This window comes from Chiroxiphia lanceolata, chromosome 1 (genome assembly GCF_009829145.1).
Source record: "Chiroxiphia lanceolata isolate bChiLan1 chromosome 1, bChiLan1.pri, whole genome shotgun sequence".
Classification (NCBI taxonomy): domain Eukaryota; kingdom Metazoa; phylum Chordata; class Aves; order Passeriformes; family Pipridae; genus Chiroxiphia; species Chiroxiphia lanceolata.
Window position 1 is genome coordinate 66,151,082 of NC_045637.1, and position 25,445 is coordinate 66,176,526.

Genomic DNA, 25,445 nt, shown 5'->3' on the forward strand with positions numbered 1-25,445 from the left:
TCTGAGACAAACCTTTGAGCTCATATTATGGTTTTTATATTTATTTTAAAAACATTTCATTTTCAAAGCTGCTCAAAAATTTCAAAGTAAGCACAAGTTTCAGGCAAAAGAATTTAATGTGTGTTTTCCAAGTAAATGTATTTTATAAAATCATTTTACCGGATGTGGTCACTATTCTATTTGTTTCCCTTTTGTGATCAACATTTGCTCTTTTTCTATCCATATCCTTTTATACTTTCATTTGTAATCAATCTTTTCCTGAAAGTGCTTATTACTCATATTGTAAATCTTTCATTGTTTGTACAAGCCCTGTGTGCAGGCAGGCCTTGAACTCTCTGAAGTCCTGTAGGCATCTCAATTTGCACAGCAAATGATTGATGGTGACAAAATGTGATGTCATATTGGTTTTCTTTTTCCAACTGTGTTCATGCAAAAGCTTTGAAGAAAAAATGTTTCCATTGAAAAGAAACAAGAAAAAGAGTCCTTTAATTACCACCCCAAAATAGTGCTTCAGAACTGTCCTTACTGTTTGGTAGCAGAATCCCAGAATTCAGGGAGAGGTGGCAAGAACTGCTTACACAGAGAGAGTGCAGCAGTGAATTTTACCCTGTAGAGTCTTGAAACAGGAGAATCCATCTCAATACCTAAAGGAAGGGAAGATGAGGTCTTGTAGATACAAATCCTTACTCTAATGAAGACTTCAAAAAACAGGAAAGCCTCGTATTCTCAGTGGTTGGGAACCAATTCATTTTTTATTGCAAATCACAATAATTTCTGTAAAAGGGTTGTACATGATGGGATAAAATGGGATAAAAATAATTTTCACCCAGTTTTATGAAACTACAAACCTAAAATCATGATTTTGAAAGTGTTTCAAGATATAAAAGAATTTCTTAAAATTTTGAAATTCTGTTACTGTATAAATCAGAAGTGAACCAATATGCTGAATACCGTGTCCAGGCCTGATTCTGCCTTCCATCTCAAAAAGATGAAAAACTTACATAACGAGATGAAAGAAACATTGAAGTCATTTCACATTAGATACAATGGAGAAGGGAGAACCTTCAGGGCACTTCCCTGGGGATGGGTCAAGGTTGGACAGAATGTCAGCCCACAGATGAGGATCAGGACCAGTGACAGTAACCAGAACTTCATCATCTTGGACCCAAAAAGTCCTTGAACCACAGATTGCTGGAATTTGTAAATCTCTGTAACCTTCTCCTGATTGTATACACTCAACAACAAATATCTGCCACAAATGAAGACAGGGACAGCCCAGGACAGTCATCCTTATGTTATATTCTTATAATGAAAAAAGATGGAGAAGGAATGGAAGTTGAGCACACGACTCAATCCCTTGATTAGCAATCGTGTCGGCTGGACTACACATCAGATGGAGAAGCCAGAATCATTTAAACAAGGCTGTCTCTTTTCCAGATGGAAAAGACTGCCTTTATTTGGCCCTGATGCAGTAAAATGTTAATTTTGCATACTTTTAATGCGGAATTAGTCAGTTGGTTTAACCAGGGTAAGGTGATTAACTAGAGTGTGAAAAGGTACAAGAAAGGGAAGAAGAGCTTCTTAAGTTGTATAATGAAGTTATCCATCACGTTGCCACATAGGACAGCTCTTCTACACCTCAGTATAAAAATTGGCTGGCTCTAGAGATATGATTTTACTTGAAGGTAAACAAATTAGTAACTCACTGAGATGACTGTAAGTCCTTTTCACAGAATCACAGAACCTCTTTTCTATGGAAAGAATTACTTATAACTAATCCAGTCTATCATAATCTCCTCATTTCCAAAGTCCATCTGTAAACAATCACTGCTTATTTTTCACAGTAGTTAAATTACAGTTCCGTGGTCTGAAGACAAGGAATACAAATGACCCTGAGGTACCCGTGTCTATCCAGAACAAGTTTACAACCACCTTCTCTAAACTAGAATGTCCAAACTCAACTATCTGATCCAAGGAACCTCTAGTTATAGAAGCAGAAAGGGATGTAGAGTAGGAAACGAGAGTTAATGACAAGATAGTTAGCAGGCACCTCCTTTTTCAAAAATTTCTCTTACCTTTCTTATCTCAAAAAAACCCTCAAGTCAGGTCTTTCCCATAGTCTAAAACAGACATACAAATAAATAGAATCCTTCACACTAAGCTAAATGTAGGCAGCAAGTCAGCCATATAGAGAAAAAAATATACCAATAATGTAATTAGAAATTCGATTATCTGTAGTATTCCAAACTTGAGTAAAAAGCCATATTCCTCAAAGAGAATGTGGATGCGTATACATATTTTAGCAGCCACCTCTTAAAAGGCCTCGCAGGAAGACTCATTGGAAGAGAAAAGAAATTCCCCCAAAATATTCTGAAGTAATCACAAAGAAATAAATCTTGTGCTCCAGAACTGTTCCCAGAGAAAGGGAGTCAAGGGCAATGTGCAATTTCTAAAGGTATTTCTCACAGTTGTTTCATAACCTAAAAGGAAGGATCCTTCATGGAAAAGGAGAAGGTTGCGCTCTGAATCCAACCTAATCCTGACACCTTTAGGCTAAGAAAATGCATGTCATTTGAGGAAGTATTGAAATTTTCACATAAAAGGGAAACATCATCCATTGTTGTGAAGAGGTTGCTGGTCTTCATTGCATTGAAACTTTTGTACATTCTGAGGCAGAGTAGCCAAGGTAGAGGCATCATCTCTGTTGATACTTACAGTGTCTCACGTGTCTAAAAATGCAAGTATCTCGAAATCTGCTTCTTCATACTCAGATAATGAGAAGCGACCCTAATGTGTGCTCAGTTGGGAAGTCCAAATGCTAGGGAAGAGTTTCCAAAGCAGTCTTTTCAAATTACAGTACGAACCCCAAAATTATGACTTCCAAAGAAAGGACAGATACTGCCTGACCAGGAAGAGGTTGGTAAACAAGAGAAAGTTAGTCTGGTGTTCTTCAGGACTGTAAAGAATCCACAGACCCTGATGAAAAGGAAGTCTCGGTTGCAGTCTGGTTTAACTGTCAGAGAAGGCAAGCTACACTGAAAAAATGCTCCTTGACTTCACAGGGTGGAATGTATTCTTCCTATCACAATGGAGAGAGCAGGTTTGGGAACTGTTTATGTCACCCAATGAACCCAGAGAATTAGTGCCAAAAAACTCTGTGGACAGCTTATCAAAGTCTTATTGAACAACTTTCTGCTTTTTGTTATTAACAGCTTTGGGCACGATACTAAGCCATAATCCAGTATTTGAACTGAATGTGCTCCTGCCCAAAGAGAACCGTAGGTCTGTTACAGTCCTCACCTAGATTTTTAGGAGCCACATATTCTTGGTGCTGAAATTTTATAAAATAAAGATGCAATCTCATATTAAGTATTCTTAATGAGAATATCCACAGAGAAATTCTTCACATTTAATTGGATTTAAAGCTATCTAAAGGCTTTTCTTTTCTCTTGCAATTTTAAAGTAAAGTACAGTCTCATTTTTTGCAAAAGCAGTTTAATGCAGCTATTAAACTTGGAACAAAATAGAGTATAGAAAGTAGGCAAGGAAATAATAATTTTTCTACATAAGGAAACTGAAATCTGCAGAATGGTATATCTGTGTCTACAGAAATTAAATTCTAATGGTCACAGCTACATAACCAAGTGATAGATAACAAGACCTGGGTCAGCCGTTGAAAGGAAGCCTCTGTCCTCTGATCTAAATCACGGATCGAAGAATATGAGTTCAAGGGAAAGCAGTACCAAGTGTCTTTTGTCTAGTCTGTTTGCCAGATTGGTGTAGATACAGTCGATGCTACTCTTAAAAGCAAACAAACGAACAAAAACCCAAATTGCAGTAAGCATTCAAGAGATTTTCTCAACCTCCCTTCTAGGAGTTCTCTGTTATCTCGGAAATGGGCAAATAGATCGTTGTATAAAGCATTGCATTCAGATTAACAACAAAGATTTAGAGGATTTAACCACAGAGACACCAAGTGTTAGGGGCACCAAGTATTAGAAGAGACAAGAATCCAATTTCTATTTTTGGTCTTCTAGTTAGGTGCATATCATTAACCTAATCTAATTTTCCACTAGGCATTTATAGGTGCAAAAATAATTTTTTTTTTCTGACTACTTAACAGGTATTTCTAATTTTTGAAACATTTTCAGCTGAACAATGTCAGTTTTTAGTAAGCGCAACCAAGTTTCTTTGTTTCTTCCAGTTTAGGGCAGACTATATTTTCAAGGAAAGATTAAAATTTTCTGAGAATTTCCATAAAAGGTTAATTCATTTAAATTATTTCTGGATCAGTTACATTCTAAAACTTTTAGATCAGTGTGTTCAAAGACTGAGATAAGAAATAGTCTTTCCCTTATATATATTTCCATTATATAGAATTTCTCAATTATGTCTGGATTTCAGAAAAGAGAACCCTTCTGCCACACAACTCTCCACTCTGTCTGGAGAACTCCACCTTTCTTCTTTCCCTCCTCAGACCCTGTAGTTATCTACAAAGTGCTTGTGCTCGGTATAATTGATGAAAATCAGGATGCGTATATGTGGATTTAAGTCAAAAGTTCCCTGAACAGACCAGTTCAGTTCTATCTCTACTCTCAAGGTTTTCAATGAGCTAAAAAAAAAAAATACTGTAGAATTTCCACTTTGGAATTTAAATCTAAATGTTTTGACTAGGGGACATTATTGACACATGTTCAATCTGACTCATAGAAGATTTGAGTTCAGGTTCCTATACTGCTCCTTTAGAGCTGAATCTTTCACCACAAATTGCTCTGTCTTAAATGCTACAGGGAACACACTGCAAGGGGTTTTTTGCTTCTGTATCTCCTGTCTATATCTATTGTCTTATCACAAGATAAGACCAAGTCTTTTGTAACAGTTAAATCTCTAAATGAAATTGCCTTCCTAAACATGACTTTATGCATCCCTTTCTGCAGATGCTGGCATGAGAAAATGAGTTCCATTCATTAATAGATAAAAGAGTTAAGAGCTTTCTCCAGAAAGCGACCTAGTCAAAGAGATGCTGAGCATCAGCTGTGACCAACCAGAGTGGAAGCTGCTGTTGCTCAGAAATTCTGAAAAACTTACTTATGTTCCTTATGCGTATTTTGACTCCTGGTTTGGTTCAACAGCTAAAGAAAGAATTAACACTGACAGGTTCCCAAAGGAGATATTGCTGCCAGAAGGACAATTTCCTCTAGACTGGTTAACAGCAGTCCAAACAAATCTGTCTTCAATGAAAGTTTTAAAAACAAGACCATGAGTGGTGTGTTGGGGTAAATATCCTCTATAATCTTGGCAGCAAAAAAGGCAAAAGAAAAGCTGAATCTGGAAGAAACATGGTAATGGCTATTCTGAAACAGAACTACAGTATATCCATCAAGTATCCTATTTCTAACATTGACCACTACCATCTGCTGCAGAGCAAGACTGAAAAACCTTCTCTTAAAGGAACTCAAGTCCATAAATTGGCTTACACCTTAAGATATGATGGGTTTTGTCTCTACAAATCTTGGAGGCAGATAAAGGGAGAAAGAAGATCCTGAGCATTTTATTTACCTATGGAACTACCCTTCTTCTCTGGAATCCTGATAAATTAAGGTATAAAAGCCAGACTGCTACTTACGCGTTTAATAGTGGTTTGGGACAGGCCGCATCATTTTATTCATTTCATCCATTGCAAACACTACAAAGTTAAATCCAGTATAGGAAACAAAATCAAATTGGTTACATACACGGTACCTGTACCACTTATTCCTATCTATATCGTACTAACATAAACCTTTACTTCCAAGCAAAAGAAAACTATTAGGCTTCCACAGGACCTTTGATGGGATTCAGCTGCACTGGCACATGGTTCTGCAGTGCACATGTAAAAGAGGAAGAGAGAAGTGTTTGGTGTGAATGTTCTAGGACTTCATCTCTCTTGCTATTTTGTACCGTAAAACTTTTTTAAATCACCTTCTGGGAAACACTTTCCAAGTTTTGTTTCAGACAAGCTTCTATATTAGGCTGCTTTTGTTCCCCCTAGCATTTATTCTCTAGTGTCATCGCTACTTGGTAATGCCATCTTTTGCTGGAAGGTAAGTTCTTTGAACTTGATTTTGAAGATAAACAATATTCTTCTCATTCAACTTTCCAGAGCATTTCAAAATAGCTTCCAGATCTGAAGTAATGAATGATTACTATCCTTAATGGAATTTACTAATTGCATGATTCATATGTAACACCAGAATCATTCTTTATTTGTATTGTTAAAACTAACCTTCTTTTTCCTAGTTCTGTCTATAAAATATTCAATTGCAAATTTTCCTATTCAACAAATTTACCTTGGCATGTGCACTTCCACGCAAATAGCAAAACTACAAAAAGGAAAAGTGGCATTCAACATGGAAAAAAAATTTTTATCATTATCCTGTTTCTCAGTGAGTTTCATGTGGATTTTTTAATGCAAGCGAGGCAAGGCAAGAGTAAACTCATATGGCTCAGTGAAAGAAAAATAAAAAGAAGAGGGAGTTGAAACTGGGCTTCTGAACTGCAGTTTTAATTACTGTATTTTTATACATTCATAAAGGTCCCCCAGCCTGTCTCTTTTGGAAATTCTGAAGTGCCTTAACAAAGCTGATCTGAGTGAATTTAAGTTCTTCAAAATGCAGGTAAGCAACGTTGGGGATTGTTTAGCTAGCAAGCCACCGCACTTAGTAATCCTTGGGGAAAAAGTGACAGATTAGAGAGCCTTATAAATTTATCGGTGATTACTGAAACAGAGATTAGGCTAGGTTTCTTTAAAGGAAATATATTGCATTAAGTAGGCAAAAGAAATGCCTTTGCTTTTGTTACTTCTTCCACACAGAGTCACATGACACAATTTGCTCCAATTTGCTAACGTTGTTTAGGGTCACATATCTGAAGGGCCAGTATAACACAGACCAGAAGAACAAGCTGCCCTCCCAATCTTCCTGCTTTCAGGAGTGACTGCAGTTCCTGCATCTGCCTTTTCCCAGCAGTGTAATTCACAAAAAACTCAGATTAGTAAGTGTTACTTACATTTATGGAGTCTTCCACACATATCTATAGCTTTTTCTTTTTCAGATCATCCCAGATTTTACTCCACTGCGTTTCAAATCTTAAGTTTCATGAAAGAGTAGTCAGCTGGGATCACCGCATCCAGCAAGTCCTCCTCCCAAATGCTTGGCAAGCCTAGAAAGCACCATCTGTGACCCAGGAGCTGACTGAGTTAAGAGATCTTCCTTTACGCACCAGTGTAAGGTGGTTATCTGACTTTTGGTAAGAAAACACGATGCAAAACTGCAAGCCAACAACAGTTGCACAGGGAACCACAAAAATAGCTCAAGGTTTTAATAACCAATTAAATCTAGAAGTAACAGTGGGCAAAAAACAGACCAGCTGAGCTGCTGCTATGAAGCCTGGGCAAGCCCAGGAGGTGTCTGCACCTTGGTAATGCTGGAAAGGGACAGATTTTCTCACATTTGTCCACTCAGACTTCTTCATTTGGCTGACCACAAGCAGCCAGCAGCTGGCACGGCCACCTGGCCAAATTGGCAATAGGCATCCTTTTGCAGCTTGGGTGAAAGCTGGAGCATCTGGAAATGGCTGTGGTGCCATGGGCTGTCGTTGACCTTTGGCTCCATCATGATGCCTTAGGTGAAGTTTCCTCTAGGTGATGTGCGGCCAGGTGCAGTAACCAGCTTCAGCAATGTCACCCCTGGCTCTGATACCTCCCCAACCATTCTGGGTTTGAGTGTGACATTTTCTTGGTTCCTGGATAAGCAGTTCTTGTCCTACTCTGCTCTGCTTCCACCTGAAAAAATAGGCTGGCATGGGAACAGAGCACAACAGGGAGCTTTGTGCAAGGCTCGAAATGTCAAACAGGGCACATTCTCTGGGGATGTGTGCTGCAGGTGTCTGCTCTGTCGCCTCCCGCAGCTGCCTCTGGATATGGGCAAAGGCAGGAAACTGAGTCATCCTTCCCAAGGCAGGCTCTTCTTTCAACATTAATGAGGATTTTGCAGAAATCCCTCCTCTCCTGCTGTCTATGTCCTTAGGACTGAGCTAGGAAATCAGATGCTTGGGAGGGAAGGGGAGGACTGTTAACTGGAAAATGCAAGGCAGAGGAAACATAGCACCTTGCAACAAACATACCCGCATTTCATATGTTATCTGCACGGACTTTTTGCAAACCTAAAAATTATTCATATGAGTGTACTTTTTTCCTTTTTTTACCATATTTAACCTTACCTGACATGTATTTTCAATGAAATGGTTCTACTTCCTAGGCAAATTATCCCAGGTTTACTCAGATTTAATCTGAAACCAATATTCTGACTTGGTTTTTACTTCATCTCTTCTGTATTACTTCAGTTCAACCATTTCACCACAGGTTAAAAAAGAAAAAAAAAAGTGTTCAAATATTTATTGATTTTCAAAATAGGAGGGAGAAGAGGGGGAAATGTAGGAATGTTCTACAGTTTCTCAGAATTTATGGAGATATTTATACTCATAAATCTGTGTGTTTCTTTATTAGACAAACAGACCTTTTGAGAAAACAACCTAACTGTTCTGGAAAAAAAATCTTTGACTGAAAAGTCTCCAGAAAAGAAAAGTTCTTAAATTCTTGTGAACAGTGTTTTAGAGTAATTGGTGGAACAAACATTTAACAGAAAGCTCAGGGGTTTTTATGCTGAATTGATTTGAACCTGGCTGCAGGTCACGGGTGCTGATTTGGTGGATGTGAGTCTGTTGTGAGTGTTATGGGTATTTGCCCATCAAACTAAACATATCAAATTGTCTTCTACAGTCTGCAGTCCCTGATTTAAATATTTTTTACTATTTTATTATCCCTGTTAAAGAGAGTTCTTTGATGAAACCCGAATCTTGCTGGTCATTTTAGTCTTTTACTATATTCATTCCATGCTATTTAAAAATTACTATTATATAGCACATGTATTGTCAGCGACTGTATTTTTGCAATTGAAATATGCTGTGGATGTTTCCAAGGCTCAGTGACCCTCTCACCCAACTCACACCTGCGGGGTGCAGAATTACTGCGTGGAGCTATAGAAAATTTTTATATTGTCATGACATAATATCAACATTAAATACTCAAAGATTCTTATGATGTTTATGATTTCAAATGCTCAAAGAAAAGAAGTAGAAAGGATAAAGATGCATTTATCTCTTCAGCATTGTTGTCATTTTTTTATCATCTCACTTTAATGTGTTTTAAACACAGAGAAAACGTTAACATGCTACTAAGAAAATTATCAGTGAGCATTGAAAATAAGTACCCATCAAAAAATATTGCAATTAGTCTTTAGCAGACTGTTTTCAGTCTTCTCTTGGAATATAGTCCCTTCATACAATACAGGCATTCCTCTGCATTGTTTCCCCTGTATCTGTACATACAAGTGCAGAGACATGCATGAATGTAAATGTGTGCATAATTCTGGTTCCACTATTTCTAAGCTTTCTGCACTAATAATACATATGCAGTTTAACTCTTATGTATTGTCAAATATTTTTAACAAGCAGTCATTTTGCAAAGGTTAGAAGTTAATCCTTATCTCCATGGTATGATGACCATGGGCCTATGATCTGTTTTCAAGGCCTTGTGATCTGTTTTCAAGGCCTGGGTGCATGGATATAGATTGAGACTACAGAGGGGAAGGAAGAGCTGTGCAGAACAGAGCACTTCTCAAAAAAAAATTGGCTGGTAGTAACAGTTCAGCCTCTACATATTTCTTAACACTTTCCTGCTGTTGAGTCACCCTGTATTATAAAATCACCTCACAAATCAGAAAATTGTGATGGTTTAAACACTTCTATTTTAAAACAAACTCTAATGCTCAAGAGCTACAGGCAAAATATCAAGGTATTTACTCATAGACTTGGATCCTAGTGAGCATTAGCTGGCATCCTACGTCAGAGTACTACCCGCAAAAGCTGAAGGCATGCTGTGACTATTTGAGATGTTTAGCAACTTGCAAAACCATGTGGGTGTTCAAGGGAGCATGATTAACCCAAGGAGCTGGAACAAAAAAAAAAAAAAGAAAAAAAAAGAGAACCGATTTGGACCATAACGTGATAGCTGGTCAGGTACACCCAGATGTACACAATACAGATGGCAGGATGACACTCTGGTTCTATTGAATTCATCAGAAAAATGCTTACTGACTTTAACAAGGACAGATATAATCCCAGAACCTGAAATATCTCCACAAACCAGTTAATTTTCAGTATAAAATGTCTAAATGTATGTTTTATCAAGCCACTTTTATGTTTCGCTGGCCCCTTTATCTTGTGTCAACCAAAAATTCATAATACCAATTTTGACTGAAGGCTGGCTTTAATTACAATTTCTTTTACAGGTCTCAACTGCTTTTTGTGTCCTGGGAAATGAGAGCAATTTTTTCTATCATATTCAGAAAGAAAATGAAAAGGTTGGTAAATGTATAAGTAATTTTAACTGATTCATTGATCTGAATACTTTTAAAGTAATACAGTAAGTATTTCTGTCACACTTTGAAGTTAAGCTTGGAGCTCAGTTACATCCCTTAGGGTTATTTTATAGCCATTAAGAATGTGTACCTTTTATCTGGTGCCTTCAATTAATTGAATTTCAAAAATATTCTCAAATGTTTTTAGAAAATCATTTAGTTCCTGGAGGACATTCCTGTGTGATTTATTGTTACAGTAATTAAAAGCAGTGAGTATTACACTGGTCACTGTTGGAACTCCTGTCTGCCTTTGGCTATATTTTGGTTTAAGTTAAAACATATAGTGCACTTGAGAGACTTGTGAAGGGAGGTAAGAAAAAAATTAATTATTTTCAGATTGCTTCAGAATTTTGGCACACTTAGAAATAACCTCTTAAAGTGATCACAGTGATATTTACATGATAATTGTATGCAAGCACAATTAAACTTCTATATTAAACAATTAAATAATGCTTTTCCTGCTATGGTGAATTATGTCTGACTACCCATATTAGTATTCTGTAGTTCTAATCAGTGCCATAAATAATTTTCAGTTTTACACATTCTGCTCTGAAGCAATTATTAAGAGCTCTCAGGAAGAGTTAAAACAGCTAATGAAAATAATTAGCAGGAAAAAAATGATGGTTCATCTTGTATTGGAAGATAACACTAACTGAAAACTACAAACGCTGCTTTAATTGCATCTTTGTTTTCTGAGGCATAAATAGTTCTCTACTATAATCCCTTTTGTGCAAGGAGTGATCACTCACGAGTAGCGTTTTACAGAACCACTCACTCATGGGAAGATTGGTGGGATTAGACCCACGGCCCACGTCTCTTTAGTTGTGTAACATGGAGGAAAGAGCTTATTGCTATATTGCTTCCCTGGAGCTCCACCTGGAGCATTGTTCACCTGGGCAAGGTCTGCAGGCTCAGATTGCCCTCCCTGCTCGGGCAAAACTGCAGTGCAGGAAGGAAAACTTGGTGCTGCTGACTCACTTGGTATCTTCTGCTTTTCAAGGTCTTCAAGGAGGCTTGAAATGGTTCTGCTTCTAAATCTTTAAAATTACGCTCTTTTCCTTCTAAAAAATAATCCTCTCCACCCATCCACATATGAGTACATTAAGACAGCCTTAGCTATTTTTCTACCACAAAATAAATATCTTCTCAAAATCATGGGCTCACAAATGGAATTAGGGTAATACTTGCTTAGAAAATTATTGAAAAAATAATCGTGAGCCTGTATCTTTGTGGACTACAAAAGACCCTCAGATGACCATATGGGATCTGAAAATAAATGTGGTTTATTAGTTTAGGCATGTATTTATGAATGAAAGTCTAGTTGTACAGATTCTGACCAATACAGGTCAGTATCAGATAAACATTTTACTTTTAAATGTACATGCTGAAGTCATTGTTCAAAGTAATAACCTATCCTTTTAATAAACCATCCCTTTTACACTGAAATGCCTAAAGGTTTTCTACTGTGCATCAGTCTTTTGAACATCACATAATGAATTTAATGTGAGAAAAGGAAAAGAAATGTACCTGTATGGATCCCTGCACATTAAGATAAACCTTGCTGCTCTGAAGCTAGCATAAAACTTGGCACCCAAACCAGATGAGGACAAAAATACTTTCAGTGAAAATCTGATCTCTATCCGTGTACTTACTACATTCTGAATTATGTTGGCTTTCATGTTAAATTATTCTAGTTAAGTAAATTATATCAGAGGTTTCATGATTAAGCTAATGTGTTTCTAGGACCTTCATAGTGAACATGAGTTCTGATACACACATTAGTATATTATTCCTTGACTGAGTGTGATTTAGTAACCTCTACAGGAAAATAAAGGCCAAAAAAGTAAGAGATCAAGCTGGTGTTTTCTCCCTTCTGACATCTTAGAAAGCAGGTCTTCAAAATATAGCCATGGTACTGAAGGAATTGACACTGACAATTAAATGACATTCCCTTTCTGAATGGAAATATGTGGTGCTATCACCAGTGCTGTTTGTCTAATGACATGGAAAATTAAGGGTTTTAACCACTTGGTATCGTTTAATAATGGCCTTTTCACAGCAGAGAGGGCATTGCTGTAGCTACAGAAATAGGAAAGAATGCCAAAGAATGACAGGAGCATTTCTATACCAAAAAGAACACATTTTAATAGCTCAAACATTGAAAATAGTAGAAACCTTAGCATTATTGGTCATTAAAAAAAAAAAAAAAAGAGAGAGAGAGGAAGAAAGAGAATCTGTAACAACAGCACAAACTACATGAAACAAAATCTACAAATGCCCTTCCAGCCACAGACTCTGGTCCACGATTTTTTGGGACCGCTTCCCAGAAGCTTTTGCCATGGTTGCAAGCACCTTCCCAGATTTACCCATAACCAGTGTTCCCTCAGTGTCCACCGTGTCACTATGGTTGACCTGCATGCATGTCCACTGGGATTTCAGCTCTGTTCAGTTTGGTTACCCTCCTGCCCGGCTAGGCCAGTGCCTGACAGAAAGCCACCGTGCTTTCTGCTGCATAGGTCAAAGTGGCAATGGGTGGCAATTTCCAAGGTGTGCAGGTCAACGTGAGCAAATTGGAAAAGACAGATTCAAGAGTCTGCTCACTTCCTTTAACCATCACTGAAAATTAAAAATGCTGATCTCGTGGACCTGAGATTGTTATATTACAAAAGACTCATATTAATGTACTGTTACTGATGGTAGCTGTTAATATAAAAAATTGCTTTTTGAAGCATGAACATCGTATTTCAGGGCAGGGGGGGCAGCTGCATCCAGCAGCCCCCCAGCACCTCACCCTCATAGCTACCCCGCTGCAACTCTGCCGCCGGGCAAAGGAAGGACGGCTGCTGGCTGGGCACCCGGCTCCGGGCCGGGGAAAGGGGTGGAGGAACAGACTATGAGGTCCCGGTGCCCTCAAAGCAGATTTGGGCCGGAAGGCAGATGCCGCCTCTGAGGGGTGGATGGTGTCACCCCGCTCTGTAAAACACGGCCCGGGCAGGCGAGCGGCTGGACGGGGTCCCCGGGGGGAGGTAGGGGGGTCCCTACCGGGAGCGGCGGCTCCCCACTGCAGGCACAGAGCTGTCCCGGGGGGCTCGGCCCCGTTGCAAGCCGGGTCTACCTGCAGCCGAGCAGCCGGGCTCGGAGGCAGCCCGGGGCGGGAGCCTCGGGGCAGCGCCAGCGGGACGGGCCTCCCCGGGGGAAGGAAGGAAAAGCCCAGACCCGCGGGGCCGGGATAGGGGCAGCGCACACGCCTTCTGCGCCCCCCGGAGGGTTCAGGGAGGGCGTGAGGGTCCCATGGGGAGACTGGGGAGCGGCGCGATGCCCTTGTCCGAGCCGCAGAGCCCTCGTCCGAGCCGCAGAGCCCTCGTCCCGCATGCGGGGAGACAGCCCTGGGGGGGCAGCCAGGGCATCCACGTCGCTGTGGGTTTGTTACTCCGCTTTAAAATGCAAAGGCTCGTGGCATGATTGGCTTTCTGTTTACAAGTGCAGATGGGGAGAAGGTTCACGATTTCTTTCTCCGTGTGGTTTCCCCGCCTTGGAAGCTGCAAGGGCAATCCGAGGAGGGAGAAAGAGGGAAGAGAGGAGGATTTCCCAGCTTCAGCATTCATCAGATTTACCCTGTCATTGCACTACAAGGTGCAGCGTGTGTCGAACATTACGAGCACGGGGCCATGCAAATGACACAGGCATGAAAGAGCCCTGGCAAGAATAAATCTGTCGATGTACAGATGTTCCCCATTAACGTTACTGTTCAGCCTTGATGGTTACTGTGGGAAGACACCGGATTAAAAATTCCCATTGCCGCCCCACCTCTGCTGAACCTTTCTCCCCACACCTCTTTGTCTTCACTTAATTAGGTAGGATATAATACTTTCTTTTTTTCCTCCTCTGTCTTATTGAGACGTCTGCCCAGGCTCACGCCTTTAAACAGGAATGATATTGATCCCTCCTCCCGCTTCTGTCAACTCCGATTTGTCCCTTTTCCTGCTGAACAAACAATTAAGAGAAGAAAGTACCGAGCGCGCGGTGGAACTTGGCATGCACAGGCTCCCGCGGGGATCCCGGGCGCTGCGCGGCCCTGGACACCGGGCCGTAGCCCGGAGCGGCCTTGGGTGCCTGGGACTGAGAGAGGGTGGCGGGAGGCTGCACACCGGGAAAGGCATTTCGGAGTGGGGACTCCCTGCCGGCTCGCCCAGCCTCGGAACCGAGTAACTTCGCAGGAGAGCGCGCCGGTGGCGGTGGCAGCCGGCGGATGAGACCGGGCGGGACGGACGGGCGCAGGAAGACGGAGAGGACAAAACGGGAGCAAACGCTCCTGCTCTCTACCTGCTTGCGGCTGCCGCCCGTGCCTGTCCCCTCCCCGCTCCGCTGACCTGCCATCCCTCCCCGCCCCGGAGGAAGGTCCCGGTGCCCGGGCAGCCCCTGTGGGGCTGCCCCCAGGACGGGGGGCGACGGCATAGCCGACCCCGGGGGCGCTGCAGCGAGCGAGTCCCCGGTGCCGGGCGCTGCCGCGCCGCCCCCCCTTGCTCCCTCCCCGAGGCCGGGGGGCGCTGGCCCAGGCAGCCCCCGGTAGCTCCGCGGCGCCCGGCTCCGCCGCGCTGCCCCCGGGCTATGAATAAAGCCGAGGCGGCCAGGGGGACAGGTACAGGTGCCCATCTCCTGCGCGCAGGGCTACGCCGACGTCCCAGCCCGCCTCCTCCAGCGGGAGGGAAACAAAGACGGCGAGAGAGGCAGGGAGAGTTGCCTGTAAGTTTAGCGCCTTTCAGTCGTGACTCGCGGAGATAAATGATAGTTTGGAGGTGCGCGCAGTTAATCACCGCCACGGCTGCCGTACAGCGTGTGCAACCCGCAGATCATTAGGTTAAATGGAGGACATTCGTGTCCTTCCAGAATCAATGCAATTATTGTTGGCAACAAGGACAACAATTGGAGTGGCAGCACTAATTTTACTAACCTGCTATTAATTATGGTGTCCCCCACGCCCCAGACGGCGTTTATAACCCGCGGAAGCAAGCGGTGCTGTCTGCTTCTGTTTTAAAACGGGAAAAGTTGCAAGTGGAGCGCCTGGTCGTGTTGGAAAGTGTTAATCAGTAGGAAAGAGTGTAATCAGTGGAACTATTCACTTGAGCGTCACTCTGGTACAGGGGGTTAGTGAAGTGGCTGTGGCGCCTGGGGACCGAAGGCTCCGTGCCGCGCCGCGCAGGTACCGCGCACTGAGACATGTCTGCGTTAGCTCCCCGCAGCTCCCTGCCACGCCAGCCAGCACAGACCAGAGGAGAGAAGCCTTGCCATGGCACAGCCGTCGCTACCAGGTTTTAGCGGAAGCCTGGCGTGATCGCAGGTAAAAAATTTCTTCTTCTTTTGGTAGTGATGTTTGTGTGTGTGTATATGTGTGTGTGTGTGTCTCTCTCTCTAGGGAAGCGGGGGGTGGGGGGAGCAGTGGGGCTTATCCCCCCCTCCTCCTTCGGAGCCTGCTTTAGCAGCAAGGCAGCTGAAAACGAACTGCTGGAGGGAAGAGAAACTATCTGTGATGAATCATTTGGCTTTGTGCAATCTTTACCTAGGACAGAGGGCAAATGTCTTGTAACATATGTGTATTATTTCTTGGGAAGGGGGTGTGAATATGATATTCAGCGAGCGCTAAGGTAAGGTACCGAGTCAAACTTTCTGGATTTTAAGGAGAACTTTAAAAGGCATAGAATTTGACCTTGCAAGCAGTAAAGTTTTACCTTCGTAGGGAAGTAAGTTGAAGCTGTCGGCTGCCAGAGAGCTCAAAGGTGGTGGCACCTGAATGCCTGCGGGTCTGCGGCACTGGGGGTACAGGACCTGGGAAAGGAAACCTTATACAATCTTTACTTTGCTAATGAAAGCATAGTTGTGATGCTCTGCACCGAGCAGGTAAATGTGGGAATGTTGTAGGGTTCATCTATAGCCATAGAGCAACTGCCAGGGTTACAACGTTTGCTTCTCTTGCTGAAAAGTTTTGTGTGTGTGCGTACTTGTGTGTGTGTGTGTGTGTGTGTGTGTAAGAGACAGAGAGAGAGAAAGTGTTAGCTCTAGTACTTAAGTGTGAAAAGTTAATAAATACAAAGAACAGAATGAGCATGTGAGGCCTTTCTACTTTAATCTAGATTGTTTGCCAAGGGGATTGAAGACTTACAAAATGAAAGCATTCAAATGGATAGCTTTGAACAACTGATTTTACTTGTAGTTGTAATCTGAGTAAATTAATTAGCGGTTCCTTCTTATGCAACCGTTCTGTTGGTCATCATGGCTCTGCCGAGCCCAAGTCATGGCATGGGTTTGTACAGGTCGGCAGCATCGGTTCGCTGTCCCTTGATTCAGAGTGAAAGAGGTGCAGTTACATCTCAAATAGGCTCGGGGGGGGGGGGGGGGGGGAAATCGTATTTGCTATTGATAGCGAGTTTATGAGATAATCTACTTAAAAATTGTGTAGGCTGCCCTCAGTTCCATGTCAGATTCCAAATGGGCAATATGTAGAGCTTCACAGTGTTTGTCAGGTGGTGTCAAGGTTGCTTTAAATCTATAATATGAAAACAAAGCAAACTCGACTGAATGAGCTTTCTAAAGTCTGTTTAGCCCATAAGCAAATTCCGTTGCTGAAATATTTCCAGGAGTGGCAATAACCCCTCCAAAAGAGAAGGCGATGAAAACGCTGATAGTAAGTGTAGCTGCATTAACTGCCTTTAGATCATGTCCCTGAAGACGTCCATCAAAGCATGAATCCTGAAGAGGTTCTGTTTTACCTGCTGTGGCCTGTTCCAGCATCACGGTGTTTCCTTCTCATTCCATGCTTTTACAATAAAACTTGTATGAGCATTGGCTCCAGGTTCTTGGACAAGAAACACATAGCCCTGGGAGAGAGACCTGGTTGGTCTTTGGATGGGAAATACCTGCTTGCCTGGGTGTGCAGGCTGGCTCTGACCAGAAGGGAACTCTCCAGCGTTTTCTATTGATCCCGATGGGTTTCCTTGCTCAAAGTTTGGAGAAAGCAGTATGTGTGTTTCTCTTTCTCGAAAGCTGTTACCCGCTTTGTACAGGAAAGGGGCTTTGACAAGGATCAATTTTTATTGCACAGCAAAGACTTGCATTTTCCAAATGCTTAAGGATATAGCCCACAGCATTAAGCGTCTTTGCTTGGATTTGAACAGTGTTACGTTGTTTATGTGCAAGAACCACAAAGGTTATTTTAAATCATTGCGGGGCTTAATGCATGTTTGTGCTCTGGCACCAAAAATTCAAGATGAAATATAATTGTGTTGAGTTTCTTATCAACAAAGGGCCATTATTAGTAGACTGTAAGTGAAACAAGACATCAGCAGTGGGGAAGGACGTAACGTCAGCTTTTAGCATTTAAGGTTATTAAGGTTTTTTGTCGCTTTTTCTTTTTGTTTGTTTGTTTTGGTGGGGCTATTTTGACGACTGCTTTCTAGGGAATACAGATTGGAACTGACACAAAGCTGACCGGGGTAGAGTAATAGAGCAGGCAGGCTGCAAAGAAAAATGACAAATAATTATCATGATTAATACAAGAAAGTTCAGTGCAAAAATGAGCACAGAGTATTTGCATGGCACAGTGAAAGACAACTGTGATATATAAATAGACAAGGAACATAAATATTGAATTTTTCCTTGTATTTTAAAGTTTAATAGACTCATCTAAATATCAAAACCTGTAGTATTCTGTGGGCCACTGCGGAGTTGACATCTGCAGTATTATCAAAAGAAGGGGAAAAAAACCCCAAACCCACAACACTAGGACATTTCCCAAACTGTAGTCTGGAAAACTGGGAGGACTTCTTCAGGCACTTCTCCAGCTCTCCCAGCTAATTATAGTGCTTTACGCCAAGCCACTCTTGAGATAAGTGCAACTATTTTCTTTCCTAGCACCGGTGAGTTTTACTCCGGAGCTTAAACAAACATCCCCCAGCGCAATGGGCACAGGAGGCAGAGGGAGCAGCGCCGAACACTGCGTGCATACCATTGTGTAAACACTGGGTGTCTTTTCTTCCCAAACAATGCGATAGCCCGTCAGTACGCCGCACAGAAGGAAGCTGCTCGTAAAGAGTCTCTAAAAGTGTCATGATACCCTGGCAGCACCGGGGTATAATATAGGAAGAAGGATATAGGCGCATTTCTGTGAAAGAAACTCAATGGCAAAGTTATTAATATTCCCAGAAAGAAAAGGGAATTAGCATTTCAGGTGAGGAAAGAAAAAGCAGTTTCTTCCCCTCCAAAAATCAATACAGAATTCCAAACAGATTATTTATGTCATTTGACTCCCTTTCTTTGTACGTTTCTCCAGGCTACAGATACTGAGCTGTCAGGAAAATTTGCATGTACTGTATCTGATATATTTTATTTGCAAACACTCTAAAGAGCCATAAAACGCCTCTTGTTGTAGTCTAACTCAATCCCAGAACTAGTATTTTCATCTGTAAATTAAAGCAATTACGCATCAGATATTATATTATGTGTACTGTGGTCTCCAGATAGTCATCAATCACCCTCAATCGAGCTGTCAGTGTGGGCAGATTCGTTTCTGGGAGGCAGTCTTCCAGCTGGGGAGAAGAAGAGAACATCATCATTAATTAGAGTGTGACCCTGGGGCTATTCACATGTCTGAACCCAGGAATCTCTCTGAGCAAGTCTGCACACCACAGAGCAGCGTTCAACTGCACCAGCAGCCCAGCTTCAGCCTCGGAGCTGGCTTCTCTCCTTCTGCCATCCTCCCGGGGGCTGCCTGCTCGCCCTGCTTCGGTGGCATCGGCCGTCGGGGAGGAGATGCTGGGACTGCCAGCATCTTACCCTGACGGCCCATTCCTGCTCCCTCCGAGGGTGAAGCAGAAGGGGATGCTGCCTGCTCGTGTGTGGGGGGCGTCCCAGATCCTAGAGGGTAGGGAGGCTGATGGCAGCGGTAGGATGGTTTGGGTAGAAGGGGGTGTTGGAGTTTTGAGATGGGATCAAAGTCATTTTAACGTGAAAAGTCACATATTTTCCATTATTATCCGAAAGATGCTTGTAAGGTTTTCTACCTGTAATTACACGTCTGGAATAAAAGCCGAAAAGAAAAGCGAGATTGTTTATCATGTGCTTTATTGTCAGCGTTAGCGCTAATTTTAACTGTTGATTAAATCTTAAATGAAGACTCAGTCGTGTGTCCCTTCATATGTCTTGTTTGTAATTGAGACTAATTATTACTGTGGGGTGGGAAGAAGCAGCTGCTCATTAATTAATTTCTAATTAAAAGTGCTTACTAGCCTTTCAGTGACTAAGGAGGGTTAGGGAAAACCTTAGCTGATACAACATTGATCCTTCAGATTAAAAACATTCATTTCCTTCCCTTGCCCGCAGAAATATATATAAATATTGCAAGCAGGCGTTGCCGCTGCCAGAGAGCTTCCCAAACTTTCACCCCTATTAGGCGCTCTGAAAGCGATATTGGAGAGTCTATTTTCCACGCCAGGGGAAAGGTTCCCGAAAATGAGTGTTAAACTTACAGGCAGGTTAGTTTGAATAGGTTTTGCGTGACGTCAGAGGCTTGACTCGTTTAACACAACGTGCTTGTGAACTGCTGTGTTTGTATCACGTTTCTTTTTTTCCGTGGGTGCAAAGTATGTATTTCTACCATCACGTATGCCAGCCTTGGAGCCAATGTAACAATTATTTCTGTTTCGTAGTAAGAAAGGCGCTAAAATCACTGTATATATTTAAAAGGCGGCGGGGGGGGGAAGTTTAAGATTTCATGTAAATAAAGTAAATGTGCTTTTCTGCTTCGTCCTATAAGCATCTAGGGACCTGTGGTTACCAATCAATTGGTACAACAGAGCAGAGCCAGGCTGCAGTAGCGTGCAGATCAGACGTCTCGCCTTGTTTCTAGATAACTGGGAGCCTCTGTACCATGTCCTATCCTCAGTTTGGCTACCCTTACTCCTCTGCACCCCAGGTAAGACTTTTTGCCTACCAACGTTAATTGACTGCATTTCAGTCTTTATCGATGCCTTCCGTCCGGGCTGAGGGTGGCAGCGATCCTCTCCCGCATGCGGCAGCGGCAGAGCGGCTGCTCGCTTCGCAGCTTTCCAAGATGCCCAAGTTCTGTGTCGCGCACCGATTTTAAAATGGGAAGGAACACGCTGTATTAGGGTGTTTGAGGGTGATAATGACTCGTGAGGGAGGATTACAGAGATGAGGGAGATGAGAAAGGGGACTAGACATCCCCCAACCCCCACCCTCTCCCTCTCTCCTTTCTCGTTTCTTTTTTCCTCTTTCATGATTAAATTCACAGTTTACCAATAAAACATGGACGTAGGGAGGTCCGACCCGTACAAACAGAATGAGATATTCTAAACCATCAGGTTAATAGCAGATGCGTGCGTGGCTGCTACAAATCTGCAGTCAAAATAAATATGCATGAGTGACTTCGAAAAAAAGGTTTAAAAACGCAGATGGGAAGCATTGTGCTGCAAGAGGAGGAAACCGATGTAAACCTCAGTCTTCTGAGAACATCCCAGAAAAGTTAGTTTTTAAATGCAGAGGGCCGGAGAAATGCATTACAGAGGATTAAATGCCCACAGTCACGAGGCGTTTGGTGGTTGTTGTTGTTGTTGTTGTTGTGGGGTCTTTTTTAAAAAAAATAACTGATAAAACACTTGCACTTCTGCGTTTGTCCAGAGAGTTTCTATCACGATTGAAATAAAATACAGAAGGGGAGGGAGGAGGACGGGTGACACCCCAAAGTTGGGACCTGATTAAAAAAAAAAAAAAAAAAGAAAAAAAAAAGAAAAAGGAAAACCAAACAAAAAACCTCACCAAAACCACACTACAAAAAAACAACCGAACCCAAATTTAGTTACACTTTGGGAAGTTCCCCCCCGCGCTCAGCGCCGCTCTCTTTCCCTCCAGTTCCTGATGAGCACCAACTCCCTGACGACGTGCTGCGAGTCCAGCGGCCGGACCCTGGCTGAGACAGGGGCGGCCGCCTCCGCCCAGACCCCCGTGTACTGCCCGGTGTACGAGAGCCGCCTGCTCGCCACCGCGCGCCACGAGCTCAACTCCGCCGCCGCCCTGGGGGTCTACGGCGGGCCCTACGCCGGGCCCCAGGGCTATGGAAACTACGTGACCTACGGCACCGAGGCTCCCGCCTTCTACTCCTTGGTAAGCGCCCGCCGCCGCGGGAGATGGATGCTTCCGCCCGCCAGCCCCGACCCCTCCCGAACCCCCGAGCCCCCAGGGGCCAAGGCTGGTCGGCGGGACCCCTCTGCGGGCGGGGATAGCCCCGGGTGCTTCTCCTGCGAACCCCCGCTCCGCCGTGCCGTTCCCCGCGTTCGCGTCCAGCGCCGCGATCCGCAGCTGTTCCAGCCCGGCGGCTCCATCCTCACGGTAACGCAATTAAAAGTCGCGCCTGACGAGCTGGCGGCCGAGTGCGGAGGGCCCGGTGGGGCGGGCAGTTTAGGGCGACTCAGACCCAGGCTCGCAAAGAATGATGCTCTCTTCCCAGACAGCCTTTTTTCTTTCTTTTTTTCTCTTTCCTCAACCCCCCCCCCCTCCCCTGCACCGTAACAGCGCGAGTTAATGTCTCTATTGATCTCGCTGGCTGCCGCGGCCGAGGGGCCTCCGGGAAGGTCCGTCGCGCCCCTTCGGGACCCGGGCGGGGGAGCCGGGGCGGGGTCCCGGGCTCTCCCGGCGGTGGGGGCTGAGGGCGGCGGCGCGGTGTCTCCTGCAGAACAGTTTGGATGCGAAGGACGGGAGCGGGTCTGCGCATGCGGGAATCGCGCCGGCGACTGCCTACTATCCCTACGATCACACCCTCAGCCAGTACCAGTACGACAGGTAAGCGCACACACCCCTCCCGGCCCCGCTCGCTGCCCTCCCTCCTCCTCCGTCCCCTCCCCGACATCCCGTTCCCGCTCCCCCCGCCAACCTGCCTCCTCGCCGCTCAGCATCTCCCGGCCCCAGACATGTCGCCTCCCCTTTCCCACACCGACACGGGGTCCTCCGCCTCCCCGGGAGGGCGGCAGAGCGGGGGGCGATCCTTCTCCACTGGGGCGGTAATTATCTTTTCCTATGCGGAGTCAGGCTTGGGCATCCGGTGTATGTTTATTAGTTTTAAAACAGCGCAAACCCACTTACACACCGTTTCCAGCTCGGAGGCCCATTGGGCGCCGGTGACCTTTCCTGGAGGATGTGCATTAAATATTCAGTCGCAACCCAGTGTCATCTGCGTTACGTTCCTACAATTTCAGGAACAAAAGGGTAGAGGAGATTACAAATAAAAGGAGTAAGAGGAAATATATTTCTATTAACGCTTACACCCTGGGGTCACCTAGATGAATTCTGTTTGGGGAGGACTAATCAAAGGACAGGAAAGTGGTATTTCTGTGAGTTTGCAAGCTGCTAGGATTTCCCTGCTGCCCGAAATGTTGACATTGACTTTACCGCAAATAAAAGCAGGCGATTCCTTCCCTCTTTCTGCCACTACCGCCAAGGCACAGCGGGAATTTGCATTGCCCGGTGCTGCTGCGGGCTGAACCCTTCCTTCTTGCTTTCCTTCCTCGTTCCGAATTCTCGAGACAGGTCCTCCTCGTAAAGCTGAGCTGTCCTCATCCCCCTTAAAGCTGAGCTGTCTTCATCTTCATCCATCTCCCCCCTCTCCGGTCCAGCCACCCCCCTGGGGGTGCTGCAGACAAGCGGTCGGGGCCTTGGGATCCAGCGTCGGGGGGTGAGGGCGCGGTGTCACACCGCGGGGGCTACCCTGTGCCCGCAGGTACGGGACGATGGACGGCGGAACGCGGAGAAAAAACGCCACCCGGGAGACGACCAGCACGCTGAAGGCCTGGCTACAGGAGCACCGCAAGAACCCCTACCCCACCAAGGGCGAGAAGATCATGCTGGCCATCATCACCAAGATGACCCTCACCCAGGTGTCCACCTGGTTCGCCAACGCCCGCCGGCGGCTCAAGAAGGAGAACAAGATGACCTGGCCCCCGCGGAACAAGTGCTCTGACGAGAAGCGGCCCTACGAGGAAGAGGAGGAGGAGGAGGAGGAGGGTTCGCAGGAAGAGGCGATGAAGAGCGGGAAAGCCGAGGGTACCCTGCTAAAACCAGTCACTTAGCGGTTCGGCCGCGGGGGCTCGGCCGGCAGCTCGCCCCCGGGGCGGGCCTCGCTGGTGGGGGCGGCCGCGGGCCTCGCTCGTGGGGGCGGCCACGGGGCAGCGCGGCGCCGACAGTGACCGTGTGTCTTGTTTTTGCTGTCCTTTCCCCCGCCCCCGCCCCGCAGAGCCCACGGGCAAGGAGGAGAAGGAGCTGGAGCTCAGCGACCTGGAGGACTTGGACGCCGCCGAGTCGGAGAGCTCGGAGTGCGAGCTGAGGCGGCCTTTCCCTCACCCGCTCCAGCACCCGCTCCCGCACCCCGGTAGCCACCCGCCGAGGGCCGCCGAGCCCCCCGCCAAGATGCCGCCTCCGGCCGCCGCCGGGGACGAGGAGGAGGAGGTGGCGGCGGCGGCAGAGCGGGCGCGGAGCTGCCTGAAGACGGCGGCGGAGGAGTGCGGCCCCGACCCACTGGGCGCCCGGCAGCGCGGCTGCGAGTCCAAGATATGCTTCCAGCAGGGGCAGCAGCTGCTGGAGGCGAAGCCCAGGATTTGGTCCCTGGCGCACACCGCCACCTCCCTCAACCAGGCCGAGTACCCCTCCTGCATGCTGAAACGGCCCGGGGGCTCGGCCGCCGCCGCCGCTCCCGCCTCAGTCAGCGTCATCGACAGACACCAGGATTCGCCGGTCACCAACCTCAGGAACTGGGTGGACGGGGTGTTTCACGACCCCCTGTTCAGGCACAGTACTTTGAACCAAGCCCTGAGCAACACGACAGTTTCCTGGGCTACCACCAAAGGAGCCATTCTGGAAACGGGCGCCCTGGGACGCGCGGTGGGGAACGGCGCCAATGTGCTCAAGGGGCAGCTCTCAAACCTGGCCCATCATGACTCAAACAAAGAGTTTCTGGCGTTTCCCAAATCAGGAAGCAAAATGTTTTGTTCCTAACAGGCCCGCCGAGGGGCGAAGGACTTTCTAACGCTTGAAGAGTCATCTACACTGAAAAGAGACTTGCAAGAATTTAAATTTAAATATAAAACTTTTTCTTCTTCCTTTTTTTTTTTTTTAAAACAAACAACAGAAACGAGGATTTAAAGTTCAGTTTGCTCAGTTCAGGGAACAGACTTTGCTCATTGCTATTCTGAAGATTTTCTCCTGGCTGCGACTTTAAGGGATCAATGTCGTGAAAGTTATTTAATTTCCATGTCCAAAAAGCACGTACTATAGCGTAGATCTACTTAAAAAGTTTACATCTGAAAGTTTACAAACGGGAAATTTTAATTCAGATTTAATTTAAGGCATGCCGATATTAGTTATAAAGACTTTTCGAGAGTTTTTCCTCCTGATTTCCCTGTTAGCATATAATTCACAAACAGCACTTCTACTAAGTTTACACCTACTGCACAAATTTATCTTGATAAAAAAAAAAGGAATATGTTAAAAGGTATGCTCACTCCAATAAATTGTCTGTTTCAGAGGTAACACAAGTGGTGGCGTTTTGCATCGGGCAACAAACAACTTTATGTTTCAAATTCCCCTTTGGAGCCTGTCCCGGTAATTCCAAGGACTGTCAACAGGCTGCCGGGAAAGGGGAAGAGAGGCTCAGCGCAGCGCTGCCGCTGGATTGAGGACGGACCCGCGGGAGGGATGCTGCGCGCAGGAGGGATGCTGGGCTGCGCCCCGCGCCGTACCGCGCCTCCGCGGGACAGCGCCGGGCCTCGGCCGCCGCTCGGGCCGGCAGCGGGGGCCCGACGGGGAGGGAGCACCCCCGCTGCCCCCCTCCCCTCCTTCCCGAGCTGCGAGTGGGCGGGAGTGGGCCCCTAA

At 45.1% G+C, this 25,445-nt stretch overlaps 1 protein-coding gene across 1 annotated transcript; it reads left to right on the top strand.

The window, feature by feature from the left end:
- Positions 1 to 15,149: 15,149 nt before the first annotated feature.
- IRX4 (iroquois homeobox 4) lies at positions 15,150 to 25,103 on the top strand. Its single transcript, XM_032696289.1, has 7 exons — positions 15,150 to 15,260; positions 15,659 to 15,855; positions 20,323 to 20,481; positions 21,438 to 21,689; positions 22,258 to 22,364; positions 23,299 to 23,621; positions 23,812 to 25,103. Exons 3-7 carry the CDS (start codon positions 20,437 to 20,439, stop codon positions 24,567 to 24,569), a joined length of 1,485 nt encoding a protein of 494 aa, XP_032552180.1. The 5' UTR covers positions 15,150 to 15,260; positions 15,659 to 15,855; positions 20,323 to 20,436; the 3' UTR covers positions 24,570 to 25,103.
- The last annotated feature ends 342 nt before the right edge of the window (positions 25,104 to 25,445 follow it).

Excerpts from the sequence above, each read along its gene's own strand:
- IRX4 (XM_032696289.1), top strand. The coding sequence starts at position 20,437 with ATGTCCTATCCTCAGTTTGGCTACCCTTACTCCTCTGCACCCCAG. Across the intron at positions 20,482-21,437 it reads CTTACTCCTCTGCACCCCAG|TTCCTGATGAGCACCAACTC; the intron begins GTAAGACTTTTT and ends CTTTCCCTCCAG. Across the intron at positions 21,690-22,257 it reads CTCCCGCCTTCTACTCCTTG|AACAGTTTGGATGCGAAGGA; the intron begins GTAAGCGCCCGC and ends TGTCTCCTGCAG.